Source organism: Pristis pectinata, chromosome 1 (assembly GCF_009764475.1).
Source record: "Pristis pectinata isolate sPriPec2 chromosome 1, sPriPec2.1.pri, whole genome shotgun sequence".
Classification (NCBI taxonomy): Eukaryota; Metazoa; Chordata; class Chondrichthyes; order Rhinopristiformes; family Pristidae; genus Pristis; species Pristis pectinata.
Genome location: NC_067405.1, coordinates 45,983,289 through 46,000,933, shown reverse-complemented (window position 1 = coordinate 46,000,933; position 17,645 = coordinate 45,983,289). Strand labels below are relative to the sequence as shown.

The window sequence follows — 17,645 nt, the reverse complement described above, 5'->3', positions numbered from 1 at the left end:
GATGATAAGAGGCATAGATCGAGTGGACAGTCAGAGACTTTTTCCCAGTGCGACAATGGCTAACACGAGGAGACACAATTTTAAGGTGATTGGAAGAAGGTATAAGGGGGATATCAGGGGTAAGTTTTTTTACACAGAGTGGTGGGTGCGTGGAACGCACTACCAGCAGAGGTTGTGGGGCAGGTACATTAGGAACATTTAAGAGACTCTTAGACACATGAATAATAGAAAAATAGGGGGCTATGTGGGAGGGAAGGGTTAGATAGATCATAGAGCAGGATAAAATGTCGGCACAACGTTGTGGATTGAAGGGCCTGTACTGTGCTGTAGTGTTCTATGTTCCATAAAAGGGTTTAGTCTGATACTGATTACTACTTGGTGCTTGCACTTCAGTACTAAGGAGTTGATAAATAGCTACACTTACAAAAAATGTGCCCCATCTATTCTTGAAGGAAACCTTCAAAAAAAATTACAACTGAGTTGCAATAAAGATGGACAAAATTGCAGAATAGTAATATTAAGTTTGTATTATTAGCAGTAATTTGCAAATGTTGGGAGGTATATTCATTTCTGGAGAAAAAACAATTTAAACTACATGAACATGTTTTATACATCATAAAACATCTTACACCTGCTGATAATGTTGTCTTATCACTACTTTTAAGATTTGGCTGCTGTCCTTCATTAGCTATCAATATTCAGCAGTAACTGGGGTTTGAATGGGTGGAGGGGAAGAGTTATTGCTTCAGTCCCTCATCACGTGGCCCCACACAGCACCATCTAGCCCTGGGAGCAGGTCCAACTGGCCTATCAACTGCTACCCTCCAAAATCTCTGCAGGCAGGCTACTCCTTTTCTGATTGCGAACTCCTCCCTTGGTGCTTTCCCCTTACCCTACTACTGTCTCTTTCTTTTCTGGGCTGGGCATCAGGAATACACTGATTTAATGTGTTTGAGAACTGGCGAGGAAGTGAGTAGGGCACTAATGGTCTAGGCCAAAAAATTGTGGTAGAGGCCAATTAAGTGGTAGTTCCAACCAAACTTAATGCAATATTGTACAGCAGTTTGATTATCGATCAGCTTAGTTAAGTAAATTTCGTGTAGTTCCAATCACCTTCAGCATGCTTTTTTTAAAAAAAAAGTGTTATGCACACAGATGCTTTCATCAGTACAAGGAAAGATCCTGTTTGAACTTTTGCAGCATTATCAGATACTCCCCAAGTTGTAAAGAACAAAAGAAGAAGCAATTGTATATTAAAAAAGACATAATATACTAGTGAAAATAAATTTCAATTCCTAGTACAGACCTTTTAAAAGATCCTATAACATAATGTGGATCTCCCAGATTTGTACAATTATTAATTTATTGCTTTTAAAATTTATCTAAGATGTATATTTTTTATAGCATGTATTTTCCAATAAGACTTTTTATTAAGAAATTTAACTATTTTTTGTTTTTAAAAACTAGGAAAATGTTTACTTTTCTAGATGAATTGTAATTTTTCCACAGATTGATGCTGGTTAGGAATTGTTTTGAAATTAATAGGGGGGAAATGAGAACCTCCATGTATGTACAGGTATCTCTTAATTTCTCCAAGCTGATATTTGATTATGAAAGTTAAATAGAGTACTTATCTTACCTTGTACTCATTTTTCATTTAGGACCATTATTACTGCCTGCTGTTTGCTCAATTACGTAACCATTTCATTGACAACTTTTAATGATCTTATTATTTCCTTTATCAAAACATGACATCTTTAAAGTTAGGACATGATAGACATATGTTGGACTCTAATCTTCTAATTTATTTAATTTGCATTTGCAAATCCTCTATTGCAAAGCAGGACCAGGACAAAATCCAGACTAGTAGCAAGTGACATACACGTCACATAAGTGGCAGGATATGACAGCATCCAACATGAGGGTTGCGGTGGATTGTTTATCACTAGCTTGATGAAATTCTGCTAATTCAATGACATTCAACAAACTTGCTAACATCCACTTGATTGGTGCTCTTGCCAGTGGACCAAATGAGATACAAACAAGATTCAGCGAGAGGGTACTTTGGGAATTTGGGTGTGACCTAACGTATATAGGTAAATATATTTTGCTAATTCACAGCATGGTCATACAAAATATAGTTTTTAAGTGGAGTGCTTCTTAACCAGTGTATGACAATCAGGAATTTGGTTAGCTTGGGAATTCTGTTTAGAGGGAGAAGGAGGTGTTTCTTCCTTAAAAAAAAGTTTAACCCAGTTTATTTATATTGAAGTGGTAAATAACTACCTTTTAAGTAAAAAAAACTAAACAGCCTGATGTTAAGTGTTATGGAAAGTTTGTAGATCCTTAATTTTTATTCTAGTGAAAATGGTCATGGTAGGATTCCCTTTGAGTGTGATGTGGAAAATCCAGGATGTTTCTCCCATTTGGAAGAGCTTAGGATCTGCATTTGTACAGATGGATATAGAAAGAATCGGGACCCACAATGATAGGGGTTTGCTAGCTGTGGGTGTGAGGTAGGATTTTATATTGTTACAGCTTTGGCTTTAGGGTGGAGTGCTACCCCATTATGCCAGAGTCAAGGATGTCACTGAGTGGGTGAGGAACATTCTGCCTGAAGGCGGTGGTCCATATTGGTACCAATGACATAGCAATTTTGTAGAATGAGGTCTTGGAGGCAGTTTACAGGGAATTAGGTCAGGACCTCAAAGGTCCTCATCTCATTTTCATTACTGATGCAACCTGCCAGTAAACATAGAACTAGGAATGCAGATGAATGTGTGTGTGCAGAAATGGTACAGGAGGGACTGAGAAATGAAAGGGCATATTGTTGGAAGTGTACAGTTGTTTCTGCAGACAGATGAGCAGATACATTTCCAAGTTAATAAGAGGTGCAAAACTGATATAACTGATATAACAATAGGGGATTTCAACCACTAATATAAATTAGGATGAGGGAAGAGAAAAAGATATGGGAGCTGCAGAGTTTTTGAAATGCTTTTAGAACAACTTTTCAAACTAGTACCTTGAACTCAACGAGTTGCGGTACTGCTGGAGTTGGTTTTAGAGAATGAACTGGGCAGGTTGTGGGTGTGGCAGTGGGAATCGGAGACAGCAACCTTTATTTGATTACATTCTGCAAAATTATGGAAAATTATAAAGATAGATCAGGAGTGAAAGCTCTAAATTGTATTAAAGTCAAATTTACAAGACTGAGATATAATGTAAAAGTACAAAATTGCTACATACTAGAACTGCTCAGTGGGTCAACCTTCATCTCTAGAGAGTGCTTCAAGTGAAGAGAATGAGCATTGAAGCAAAAAAACTGCAGATACTGGAAATCTGAAACAAAAAGAGAAATTACTGGAAACATGCAGCATTTTTCTTAAAAGTTGATTTTCTAAAATCGTTGAATTCAGTATTAAGTCTTGAGGATTATAACCTGGCCAGCTTGGATGATCAGATGCTGTATTTCGAGTTTACACTGGGCCTTCTTGCAAATTATAAGAGGCAGAGGTCAGAGTGCGAGTGAGAATGGAGAATTAAAGTGCGAGGAAATTGTAACCTCCGGGTGACTCCTGTGTGAGAAATGATTTAGCTATTTGAAGACGTCAGTGTTACAGCAGTTAGAGATATGAAAGGAGATGATAACAAGGATCAATATGTTCCAAATAAAAAAAAGCGGGTATTTTCGAATACAGAGTAAGGCATAAAAGGGAAACTTATGACAAAAAAAACAGGAGCTTTACATTGTGAGAAACCTGGAGCAGCATGAAAGCACGGAATTTTCTTATGCTCTTTGGCTACAAGAGTGTTGCCAGAAGAATGGATGATTGGTACCATTGTTATACATAAAAGGAAGGTAAACTAACCATGGGGCAGCCAGCTTATTGTCAGTTAATGGGAATAATTCTTAAGGAATGACAGAAAAAAATCCGCATTTATGGAGGCACAGGTTAATCAAGGACAAGCAGTATGGATTTAAGAGAAGATCATATCTGATTAACTTGGTTGAATTGTCTTGGGTAAAGAAGATTGATGAGGATAGTGCATTTGATGTAGTCTGAATTTTTATGCTATTTGAAAAGATCTTTCTTGGCACTTGATCAGGAAAATAAAAGCCCTTGGCAAAGAAGGGAAAATGGCAGATTGGATTAACAATTATCATGGAGGGAAAGAGGAAAGGGTATTGTCAATCAGAATTTGTGACTAGATGACTATGCATAATGGGGTACCATGGGCTTAGTACTAGATCCCATATATGTGATGGACTTGAACTTAAATGCAAGGTCTTTGATTTAAGAACTTTGTTGATGATACTAAAACTGCCACAACAGTTAACAGTGAAAAACTAAATTCTAGGCTGCGGGAAGATATCGGTGCACTAATTGGTTTTATTCAGAAGCCCAGGGAAGCGCAAGGGTATACATTTAGAGAGGGCAGGTAAGCCCAGGGTATATGTAGTAAGTGCTAAGATCACAAGATATGTGGAGCACAGAAGGACCTTGAATTGCATGTCCATTATTCTCTGGTAGTGGTGTTCTTTTGAAACAAGGAGGTGGTAGAAAGATTTAATTGAACAGCTGAGACAAGATGAACAGGAAGGACCTATTTTCCTTGGCACAGAGGTTAATACTGGGTGGGGGGTCGGGGATCATTTTAAGTTAATTAACAGATTGAAGGTGAGTTGAGAAAAATATTTCTGCCTGAAAGAGTGGTGAGGTAGAAATCCTCTTTGTACTTAAAAGGTACTATGTTCAGCACTGACGAACTGGGAAGTAAGACTAACTAATTTGGTTTCATTCTTGGCTGGCTTGGAGATGATGGGCCTCCTGTAAATTTCTATGATTCAATAATTAAGCTTTGAGGAAATGTCATCACTCCCAAATTTACCTTCTAAATAACAAACCATCCTGACTTGGACATTAATTGCCATTTCTTCATTCTGGGTTAAATTCCTGAAATTATCTGTAATAAATGTGGCATTGGCACAAAAGAGTTGTTTAAGAAGAAACCCCACCGCTTCAGGCTAACTAAAATTGGTAATAACTCCCAGTTTACCTGCTAAAATTTAACTTGCAAATTTCAGCACAGTAGATAATTTTCAAAAAAAAAGTCCAACCCTTTTTATTCAGTTCTGTCATAAAGTGATTCCAAGGTTAGTGTATTGAATTCTGTATTGAATTAGCACAAATCTTGTCAGTTGAATTGTATCCTATTAAGTTTTCATGTAGGGAGATTCCATATGTTTTTGCAGAATATTTTGTATTTTCAAAAACTATTTCTCTTCACAGAGTAAAATCATTCACCTGCAATCTTTAAATTACTGTAAACAAAGAAAATTCATGCCAACTGTAATCATCTTCTGCACGGGTTGCACATTTTGCTACTTAGCAATCTGTATGTTTCATTTGTTTAAAAATTAAGTATTTCTATCTGTCCATTTTTTAAATGCTTAACAGAAATGTTCTATTTTTAGGTTTTTTTTGCATACAATGAAATATTAGTTTTTATTTAGACTACTCTTTAGGTTATTCTTGGCCCCATACTGTTGAAAGTATTTGGAGTTTAGCAAAGCAAAGTGGTTAAATTACTGGATTGGTATGCAAAGGCTTGGGTTATCAATCCAGATTTATAAGCTTGAGTCCCACCATGGCAGTTGGGGAATATAAATTTGGAATAAAAATCTAATGTAAGGTCGTTAAGACTACCAAGCTGTCATTTAAAAAAAAATCTGGTTTACTGATACCCTCCTTAGGAGGAAACCTCCCATTCCTACTTGGTCTGGAATGAAATTTGGGCAAGTTTCTAATTGCAGGCATGTTGATGAATCCAAACCATTTCTTTAAGTTACTTTAGCTTCAGGCATTTTTAGTCTCTCTCAGGAACTTGTACCTCTTAAAACATCAGATTTAATTTCCGTCTTCAACTCTTGGTTAAATTTGTTGGGCAATACATTGATGTAACCTTAACATTTTTGCACCTGACATGTATTTATTTTTCTCCTTCTAGAAGTTAATTGGTCTGCTATCTCATTATTTTGTATGCGATTCATTCATGCACTGATGTTCTTGTAGTCTCCCCATTTTCAGAAGCTGACCACATAACTCTTCAATGATGCTAATCAGCTTTCCAGTTTCAGTCCCCTCAGTATGTAAGGCTGAATCATTGAATGTGGAGGCTTATGGGTTGGAAAGTGAGATTTTGCCTAAGGATAATTCTAGATTCAACAATGTAGTTGACTGTTAACTGCTTCCTCAACTTATGAGCAATTAGGGATGTCCAATAAATGTTGGCATTACTGCAATCAGTGTTGTAATCAAATAAAATGTTTTTCAATCATTAGGATAGTTCATTAGTGACATACTACATTTTAGATTAAAATTTCTGTTAGCAGCTACCAATTAGTTTTAAAAACCAGCCCTCAAAATTATTATTCAAAATTATGAAATGTTTTGTCTAAAATCTTTGTCTTACCTTGATAACTCTATAAATTAATTCAATGACTTGCTTTATCACACAAATGTCAAGTTCAATCTGTGGGCTTTGGTTGAACCTTAGTATTTAGCTTCATTGTGCGTCTAGTAAAGAAAATCAGTCAATTCTTGTTTTTCTCGAGCACTTGTAGACACAAGGCAAAAATAGAATTAAATTCTGACTCGGTAGCAGTGTTACTTCAAATCTGTTAGGAATCACCATCTATGTTTACATAAGAATACTGGTCTCTTGGATAAGTTATCAAAGGACGACTGGAAGTTGCAGAGTAATACCTCTGCAAATAAGTTCCTCCTTTTGAAAGGACAAGCAGAAAAGACAATAAGGAGAGTGGGTAGAGTGGGGAGGTGAGGTATGGGGGAAAACCTGAACCAATTTTGTGTCACGTTATTAAGTTACGAAGGGTTTCAAGTTGTATATGAATGGAATAAGTGCAATCTGCTTTAAAAATGTAGTTGAAGTACATTTAGCCAGTTTATCATTACCTGCAGGTAAAGTCAAAGGAAATGCGATTATACTGATAATGGGATTCTCATAGTGTGCTATTTTCCATTTGAATTATTTTTGTGTATTTTAGTGACAACTTTTGTAAGGATTACACTGTCAGTGAGTTTTTATTTAGTCCCCTCCCTAGGAACCGAGTGGCTATCAGCAATGTGCTGCTCACATAAAGCTTTGAAGCCAGCACTAATCTCTACTGAAAAAAAACTTTACATTTCTTCCGAACTTCAATAGCAATATCGTAACAACATCCAAATGTTGTTTAACCTGCATTCCTCAAAGGAAAGGATATTGATCATGCAACCTATCCTTTCTGTCAGGAGGCAATTAAACCTCTGAAATGCAGATTGTGATTTGCCCTTTGAAGGTGGTTTTGCCTCAGTGTTAGTTATCGATGGGATGCAGAACACAAGGTTTAGAGAACAGAAAAGGCATTCGTCCAACGTTTCTTTTCTGGCCTTGTGCTGGAACTGCTAAGGCTAATCTAAGTATTTCCCCTTCACAAATAATTGAATAAATAATGAAATAGTCTTCATTTTAACCTAGCCCTGTGTAAAAGCACACCATTCTCCAGGGGTCCTGTGAGTGGGTAGGGATTAGGGGCAGGCAGAGTGTGGTGAAATAGAGGAAAAAGGATTTTCTGTTAGGTTTGATTGTACCCCTTGTTATTAACATTCAATCAGAGAAGTATTGTTGTCATTGTCAAAACCCTAATGTTAAAAGCCTCTGTTAAATGTACTTTGTTTCACATACTCCAATAAAAATAATAGTCTAACTATTCTGATTCTAAACCATACTGTCTTTATTATCCTTTCTATAATTGGATATCCAAATCTGCAAAGTACTGACAATTGTGATTCATCCCTTGTTTTGTGCAAATGTGTAATTGCTCTTTTAAATCTAAAATATTATTGTTCAGCTTTTTGACTTTACCTATTAGCGTTCTGCCTCCTTTGCAAATTAAATATTCAAATCCTTCTGCATGTTTGCAATCCAACTTTTAAGTATTCTTTCTTTCTGTTACTGTTTCTTATTAACTCGTATTTCTCTCCATTAATTTGTATTCCAAAGTTATTAATGTCTTAACAGTAGTAACTTCCTGAATTATTTTCAAGTCCTGTATTCTGTTATCAAATGTCTTGTTTTGACTCATCCATAAACTTTGAGGTTGTTTTACAAACACCCATATCAACTGTACTTGGAACAAAAGTGGACACAGCAGGTAGACCATTTCCTAACCTTTCCCCAAGCTGCGTAAAAGCCATTTACTCTAACTTGATCTTGTCTATCGGTCTATAGGCTTTCTATTTAAGTTGCAATATTCCTTCACAGTGCATGCCTGATTTTTTTTTGGAGTCTTTATGACATGTCATCAGAATTCTAGATACAGTTGGATGTTTTTTTTCTAATTGTTCACCACCAAAAGATGTTCACCAAGTGCAACTCCTCTGCTGCAAATCCATGCTGTCTTTGCATTCCAAAATGTTCACTAAATTTATGCAATCAATATGTTCCAGTTTTGCCTGAAACTAATAGTCTAGTCTGTAGTTATCCAATTTGTCCTCCTCTCATTTTAAATTTACTACTATCTGGTCATAATTTGCATATTTAAGGAGGATTGAAAGCTATGCCAAGAATTTGTACCAGTAAGTTTTGTTAATTTATTCAAATATTTTTAGAATATTTCAATAATTGCCCCTGTTTTCTAGTAACCCTATAGAACAGGAGCATCAAACCTAAGTAATGCTTGATCTGCAAGGTTGTGGGTAGATGTGGTATAACACAGGTAGATGCAAATATGCAACCTTTTAGATGATGCAACATACAGTTTCCTTAAGGTATATCTGTCTTCTGCATTTGTTCGCAGATTTTGCGAACAGACTGTGTACAGGTTAATTGGTTGCCATTTTCTGCATGTTGCTTCATTGTCTTCCATGAAAATTTCTCTGAAATGTTGAACAAGGTAGCCCTCCTGCTCTCAGCCACCTTGCACAGCTGCAGGTACACTTGACAATCCTCAAGCAGTGGAATTGACTGTTTTCCATCTGCAAATTCATTTTATCCCTTGTAGCCTTTGGGATGGCGAAAATATATTAAGATAGGAGCAGTGGAATCTACAAAGAGAGAAATTCATTTTTGTTTTTATCAGTGTAAGGATCTGGCAAGTTTATGGTCCTTTAAAGGCCTTTGACTTATTTGTAAACTTTCTGGTAAGAATTTGGCTTCAAAGCTCAATATTGGCTTGAAGCTTGCCATCAGTTATTCATAAAGACTAATCTAAAGAAGTCCCAGTGAGAAGGGCTTGCTGCATTTTAATGCCAACACGATAAAATATAAGTATAGAGAAATGTACCTAATTTTGTGATTGCTCTCAAGTATTTTCTTTGAATTGAGCATTTATACTTGGGGTATTGAGCAAGGTAACATTGCAGAGTGAAAGCTGAATTTGTGACCTCTTGTTAAGTGTGACTTTTTTTCCCCTTCATGCCAATTTCTTACCTCCTTCCTGAAATAACTTGGAGATACAAGAGACTGCAGATGGTGTAATCTGCCACAAAAATTAAACGGCTGGAGAAAATCAGCAGGTCAGGCAGCATCTTTGGAGGGAGAGGGATGGTCGATATTTCAGGTTGAGACTTCTGCATTGGGATCTTAACCATTTTGTCATTTGGTTTACTGTTATTAAGTTACTAAACTTGTAACAAGTTTGAGTTTTAATTAAAAATAGTTAAAATTTTTGTGAAAGATTTTAATTGACATTTTCAAACTTGCAGTAGCATACATTAACTGTTGAGAGTATACTGTAGACCTGCACATAATCTGTGATAGACAAAAGAGCAAACTCATGGCAAATTTCTAACATTTGCCATGGGTATTGAATCAAGGTGCATCAAGGCAAAGGAATAGAAAAATAAATGGGAGGATATTGATGGATGTGGAGGAACAAAGAGTCGAGAAATTGCTACCTTTTAATAAACTGATATTTTGCTTGATGGTGGCCTTGTGTTTTTTTTGTGATAATGTATGTATGTGGTCCTTTGAGATCACTTTTATACAGTTTGTTTACTTAAGTTGAATTAAAATGGCGTGGAATTGCATGTCAGTGCACATATTCCATACCCATATGTGTGGTTGTTTTACACCTTTATTTCTTGAGAATTTCACATTGTGATCACACCAATATATTTCATCAGACCTGGCATGTGCACAAAGCCTTGATGGTAATAGTTGTGGTCAATGAAGTGGCTAAAAATTCAGTGTCTCACCAAATACTTTAATAAACTTATTCAAGATGCACTGTATAAAGTATCCTGACTGATTGATTGTATCATGGCCTGGTATGGCAGTTCCAACACACAGGAATACAAGAGGCTGCAGAGAGTTGTGGACACAGTCTGGTCCATCATGGGCACAACCCTCCCCACCGTTGAAAGCATCTACATGAGGTGCTACCTCAAGAGAGTTGCATCTATCATCAAAGATCCCCAACATCTGGGCCATGCCTTCATTTCACCACTACTGTCAGGCAGGAGGTACTGAGGGCTGAAGTCCTACACCACTAGGTTCAGGAAAACCTACTTTCTTGAATTGACCTGCATAACCCTAATCGTACCTCAGCCATGGAATGGTACAGACCACCTCTTGCAATACTATGGACTTGATTCTAATTGTGTTTTTGCACTAATGTTTTATTTTTCAGTTTTTCTTCACTGTCTTGTATAATTTATGTACAGTTTATGTATAATTTATGTTTTGTGTGTTGTTTGAATCTGAAGGCCTGCAATGCTGCTGCAAGCAAGTTTTTCATTATACCTGTACTTCACTGTATGTGCATTTGACAATGAACTCAATTTGATTTGAAGGGCATTTATGATCCTTTCCTTTATTAGCAATGCCGAGACATAGAATATGAGCAAGGTGGTTATGCCAGGAACTGTATACGGCAGTAGCTAGATCACATCTGGCTCCTGCATACAGTTCTGGTCACCACTTTACAGGAAAGATGTACTGTAGTGAGGGGATGTAAAGGAGATTTATAAGGATGTGCTGAGACTGGGAAACTACAACTATGATGAAAGATTGGAGGTTATAGTTGTTTTTGGATTGGGATTGGCTGAGGGGGAACTTGAGGTCAATTATGTAACAATAAGAGGCCTAGATAGTTTTAACAGGAAGATCTAGCTCCTGAGCAGAAGGATCAAACACTGTGGGGTACAGATTCAAAGTGACTGGTAGAAGAATTAGAAGGGAGTTTCAGAATATAGAACATTACAGCACAGTTTTGGCCCTTTGCCCACGATGTTGTGCCGACATTTTTATCTTGCTCTAAGATCTAACTAACCCTTCCCTCCCACATAGCCCTCCATTTTTCTGTCATTCTTCTACCTGTCTAAGAGTCTCTTAAATGTCTCTAATGTATCTGCCTCCACCACCTCTGCCGGCAGTGTGTTCCATGCACCCACCACGCTCTGTAAAAAAAAAAACAACTTACCTCTGACATTTCTCACTTAAAATTATGTCCCCTTGTGTTGGCCGTTCTTGCCCTGGGAAAAAGCTTCTGACTGTCCACTCGATCTATGCTTCTCATCATCTTGTCACACTTCTATCAAGTCACCTCTCATCCTCCTTTACTCCAAGGAGAAAAACCTTAGCTTGCTCAACCTATCCTCATAAGACATGCTCTCCAATCCAGGTAGCATCCTGGCAAATCTCCTCTGCACCCTCTCTAAAGCTTCCACATCCTTCCTATAATGAGGCAACTAGAACTGAATGCAATACTTTTAAGTGTGGTCTAACCAGAGTTTTATAGACCTTGCAGCTCTTGAACTCAATACCCCAACTAATGAAGGCCAACACATCATACGTTTTCTTAACAACCCTATCAACCTGCACAGCAACCTTGAGGGATCTCTGGACGTGAACCCCAGGATCCCTCTGTTCCTCCACACTGCTAAGAGACCTGCCATTAACCTTGTATTCTGCCTTCAAAGTCAATCTTCCAAAGTGTATCACTTCACATTTTTCCAGGTTGAACTCCATCTGCCACTTGTCAGCCCAGCTCTGCATTCTGTCAATATCTTGTTGTAACTTACAGCAACCTTCAACACTATCCACAACACCACCAACCTTTGTGTCATCTGCAAACTTACTAACCCCCCCCCCCCCCCCCCCGTCCACATCCTCATCCAAGTCATTTATAAAAATCACAAAGAGCAGGGGTCCCGGAACAGATCCCTGCAGAACACCATTGGTTACTGTCCTCCAGGCAGAATACGTTTCATCTACAACTACACCGTGTCTTCTATGGGCGAGCCAATTCTGAAACCACACAGCCAGGTTTCCCTGGATCCCATGCCTCCTGACTTTCTGAATGAGCCTTCCAAGAGGAACCTTATCAACTGCCTTACTAAAATTCATGTTCACCACATCCAGTGCTCTACCTTCATCAGTGGGCTCTGTCACATCCTCAAAGAATTCAATCAGGCTCGTGAGGCATGACCTGCCCCTCACGAAGCCATGCTGATTGTCCCTCATCAGCCTATGCTTCTTCAAATGCCCATAAATCCTATCTCTAAGAATCTTCTCCAGTAATTGCCCACCACTGAATTAAGACTCACTGGCCTGTAATTCCCGGGGTTATCCCTACTCCCTTTCTTGAACAAAGGAACAACATTTGCCACTCTCCATTCATCTGGCACTACTCCTGCATCCAGTGAAGATGCAAAGATCATCGCCAAAGGCGCAGCAATCTCTTCCCTCGCTTCCTGTAGTAACCTTGGATATATCCCGTCCAGCCCCGGTGACTTATCTATTCCTAATGTTTTTTGCCCTAGCGTGTCAGCCTGTTTTACGCTTACTCACAAATGTCAAGGTCTCTCTCAGTGGTGAATACTGAAGCAAAGTATTCATTAAGGACCTCCCCTACCTCTTCCGATTCCAGGCACGTTTCCTCTGTTATACCTGTTCAGTCCTACCCTCACTCTAGTCATCCTTCTATTCTTCATGTACGTGTAGAACACCTTGGGGTTTTCCTTAATCCTACTCGCCAAGGCCTTCTCATGCCCCCTTCTAGCTCTTCTAAGTCCATTCTTAAGCTCCCTCCTGGCTACCTTGTAACTCTCCAGAGCCCTGTCTGATCCTTGCTTTCTAAACCTTAGGTAAGCTTCTTTCTTCTTCTTGACAAGATATTCTATGTCATGGCTCCTTCACTGTTCCATCCTTACTCTGCCTCAATGGGACAGACCTATCCAGAACACCAGGCAAGAATTCCCTAAATAACCTACACATTTTCGTTGTACACTTCCCTAAGATCATCTGTTCCCAATTTATGCTCCCAAGTTCCTGCCTAATAGCATCATAATTCCCCTCCCCCAATTAAATACTTTTCCATATCGTCTACTCTTATTCCTCTCCAAGGCTATGGAGTTGAGAATTTTTTTCCACCTAGAGGGCAATAGGAGCCTGGAATTAATTGCCTGAAAGGTTGGTAGAAGCAGAAGACCTCATCATAGTTAAGTAGCATTTGAATATGCATTTAAAATGACCAGCAGGACCATGAGTCAAGTGTTGGAAGGTGGGATTAAGCTCGATAGCTCTTTTTCAACCAACACAAACATAATAGGCTGAATGGCCTTCTGAGTTGTAAATTTTCTATGAACTGTGGAAAAATGAGGCAGTCTCCTTTCATTCTTATCTATTGCAGCTGACTTGGAAAAATCCATAAATACATAATAACCTTTTCAAGTAATGAATCATTGTATTTGACTTGTAACGTTGGCCTTTATATTCACTGCAATCTATTATTTTCAGAATAACTGTGCAGCAATTGCAATCTATATTAAACTGATATTTTGTTGTTTGATAGTTGCCTCTTTTTTTATGGTTTTCTTTGGCTGTGGTAATTTATAGATGTGGTTCTTAGGAATCACATTTATGCAGTTTGTTTGCATAAGCTGAATAAAAATGACATGGAAGGGCATGAGTCAGTACACATACTCCAGTAATATCTGGTTGTTTTACACTTTTATTTCCAGTTGGCAATTTAAAATTATGGCCCTATCTGTACTTTAAATATGTGATAATGGCATGTGTACCTAATAAGGGCCAGAACCATTTCTTCAAACTGTGTGAATAGTTGTCACTCACAAATGACAAATGCGCCGTCATTTGCTCTTTTCATGGCTCCCTAAAATCTATACCCTGGAATCAGGGCGATGAAATTAGCTGCTGTGTAAATTGTGTGTCTGAATGGTTCATTATCTAATCACCATTGGAGCTAGAATGATAAAATAGATTTGATTCTGAGAAGAGCCGTGGCAGATGAATTCAACTATTTTACAATTTGCACTTAATTTCTTATAGAAACAAGAATGGTGGGGTTCAGAATTAAATGGGATATTGAATACAGTAGTACACTTTGTAAATGCACTGTTGCTATCTTCAGTTTATTATTACATTTATATCAATGTACTCTGAGAAGGTACATCTATAACTTCTATTAACAAATCTTATTTTGAAATATTTCATTTAAAATGCCTCTTTCAGGAGCTTTTGAGGATGATGGCATTGTTCACATTGAAGGGTGTGTGGATCCTGTTCGGGATATTGAAATCATTCACGAAGAACTGAGACTAAAGGATGAAGAGCTAATTATGCCCATTATTGACAAACTGGAGAAAGTGGCAGTGAGAGGAGGTGACAAAAAACTAAAACCAGAATATGTAAGTAAAATATCAGCCCCATCTCTCCCAGTCACCCCCTGCTTCCCCCAGCTGTGTATGAAATAATTGAAATGCACTGTCGGTCTACTTTCTACTTGTTATCCTTGGTCATTCTCTGACAGTTGTATTAAAGGACTGAGTTTAACATGATATTTCTGTATATAAATTATAAAAGTCTGAGGCCAGGAGTTGTAGACATCATTAGCACTGAGTTATTCATTCAGTGGGTAACCTCGGGTCAGAATGCCAGGCTAATGAAAGTATTTGGACAGGCCTTTTACATGTTCAGAACACTATACAGATCTTTAAGCCTACAGCATGATGTGACAGCTAGGGAAAATAATTCAAACTTATGATTTTTACTTGTGCAGAACATCATTTCTGTTCTACAAGTTAAAGTTTTGGCCTTTTCATTATTTTCTCTGTCATTTATCTTGATGAAGCTATCCTGACTCTTTGTTGTATTAACCAGCTGGGCCATTTCACCTGCTGAAACCATTAGGGGACTCGGTGTTTTCTCAGATTAATCCTCCTGACATTGGTTTTTGTGATGATGGCTGGAGCAGGCATTCAGAATTTGCAGGTGGCCAGTGACGCACATAATTGCTGACAATTTTAGGCAATGAATAAAAATGGTCTGCATCACTTGTCAAAGGTTGTATGTAAAGATGCCAAGTGAAATCTCCTGGATGCCTTTTTAAGCTTTAAAGAATAGTTAGTGAGCATGATGTTTAGCATTTTTGTATGGTAATGCATGTGTAGGTTCTTTGTGTCATGTTATTAAATTTAAAAATTGTAGAAATCAAAAATGTGATTGTCATGAAGAGGTTCTGATGGAATAGAAAATTTGCTACTTTACAGACCTTTCATCGTTTTTCTCACTGTTAATGTTCGTAATATTGGCTAATTGTAAAATTAGATTTTGTTTCTTGAGGTAAAATGGTCATGAATTTATACACTTGAATCTTTGTAGAACCTTGCTGTTTAAATGACTGGTCATCTTGCAGATATTAGGGGAAAAAAATGCAGCTGGCCTTTCATCATTGATATAACTTCTACTTTTAGTTTTGACTACTATTCTGGCAGTGTTCTGAAATCTTTAGTATTCATGCAAGGGAGAAAAAAAGCTTTTAGGGTAAAGCATGAAATATTAAACTTGTTTGGAGGTTGTCAATTTCATGTAATAGAGCGATGCTTCTAAAAATATAGTTACAAATTAGACATTTAAAATTTTAATATTAAAAACATTCTGCATTCAGTCTTTAATACTGTTGCTAATATATTTTCATCACAAAATATTTATCTAAAAGCAGTTGAGTTTGACCTTTTAAACCTGCCTGCCTTTTATTAACACCTGCTTGTAAAGGGAATCGTGCCACATGCAGCTCTTGATTCAGAGCAGTGAAATGGATAAGGAAAGGCTTTAAGAGTTCAGTTTGTGTCACTTGCTGTTTGCCGTTTCCATTTCACAGATGATTAATCTTTCTTTAAGAAAAGGACAGAGAAACAAAGCAAGTTGTCTCTTCCTGTAGTTGCACCTTCTGAATGCTCATTGGTTTGATAACTAGAAGACCTTTAAATTTCCTGTTGAGAAAGATGTTCTGAAACTGAATGCAGCTGGTTGGAGATCACCAGCATGATTCTGTTACTATTGTGCAATTGAAGTGATTTTTCCCTTTCGTTTTCTGGAAGTGGGGAGGTATTGGCAAAAAACAAATGTAGAAGAAGCTTTTGACTATTTTTTACTGGCTTCTGTGAGGTTGGATAAATGTGAATGTTTTATTTAGCTTATCGTTCTCCCTTCATTTTCCTCGCCTTTCAGTCATTTATTTATTTTAATCCTGGTTTCCTATGTTGGTTTTCTCACACAGTCAATCTAATGAGAGCGATTACATATTTTAGCAAAAGTTATTAAGTGAAATCTTTGCCCAAGTGAAAGTTAACAAAAAGTACTTTTTCTTTCCATCCCATGAAACTTCTACTATTTTGACAACTGGAAAATAACTACCTAATTCTTGCTGAGTTGATTTACTTCTATGATTGTAACACATTTGTTTTTGCTCAATCTTCCAGGACATAATGTGCAAAGTCAAGAACTGGGTTATTGATGAAAAGAAACATGTGCGCTTCTATCACGATTGGAATGACAAGGAGGTAAGACTTGGATGAGCAATGTGTTACATCTATAAACTGCGTTAGATGTCATTTCATCCTGCAGAAATCTTGTAATTAGGTTGTAAGAAAGGCTGTTGTATAATTCACTTTCCTAGTTATTTAAAACGTCCCATGTGGTAGGGCTAAGGTTATTAAAATTAAAGGTATTTGGTTTCTTCAAAATAAATTGGGCTCTGAAGTCTGCATTTTTTTTTGCTTTTTTTTAACAGATTGATGTATTGAATAAACATTTGCTATTGACTTCAAAACCAATGATTTATTTGGTTAACTTGTCTGAGAAAGACTACATTAGAAGGAAGAATAAATGGTGAGTTTCCTATTGGAGAGAGAAAATTGGACTTTCAACGTTTGTCTTGTAACCTGGTTGTTGATCTGTGCTTTTATCTGCAAAAGCTAATTTTGGAAATGTTCCTTAGAACAAATCTTAAATACAATTTTTGTCATAATGTCTCAAAACAGTTTTTAAATGAGAACCTTGTTTTAATGCCAGTTTGATGAATGTATATCAATGCAGCTTATGGTAGGGAATTATTTAAGGAATAACCTTTATAATCTCTGATGCGTTAACTTAATGAAGTTTCTTGTTTTGCTTTTTCATTGAAGGAAATTGCAAATATTATAGAATAGAAGTGCTGTCAGTGCATAATTTATTCATTTGTACCTAAATGAGCAGACATTTAGAATGGAAATTATCTATGATTAAAGGAAATGAAAACTAGAAATATGGAGGACTAAAGAATATTTCTTAATTGC

At 37.2% G+C, this 17,645-nt stretch overlaps 1 protein-coding gene across 1 annotated transcript in view; it reads left to right on the top strand.

The window, feature by feature from the left end:
- The window catches only part of ola1 (Obg-like ATPase 1), a 134,458-nt gene that overhangs the window by 48,839 nt on the left and 67,974 nt on the right, over positions 1-17,645 (top strand). The window contains exons 5-7 of the mRNA XM_052013923.1: positions 14,542-14,717; positions 16,791-16,871; positions 17,102-17,199. Coding sequence (XP_051869883.1) covers positions 14,542-14,717; positions 16,791-16,871; positions 17,102-17,199 — 355 coding nt within the window. The remainder of the gene's footprint in view (positions 1-14,541; positions 14,718-16,790; positions 16,872-17,101; positions 17,200-17,645) is intronic.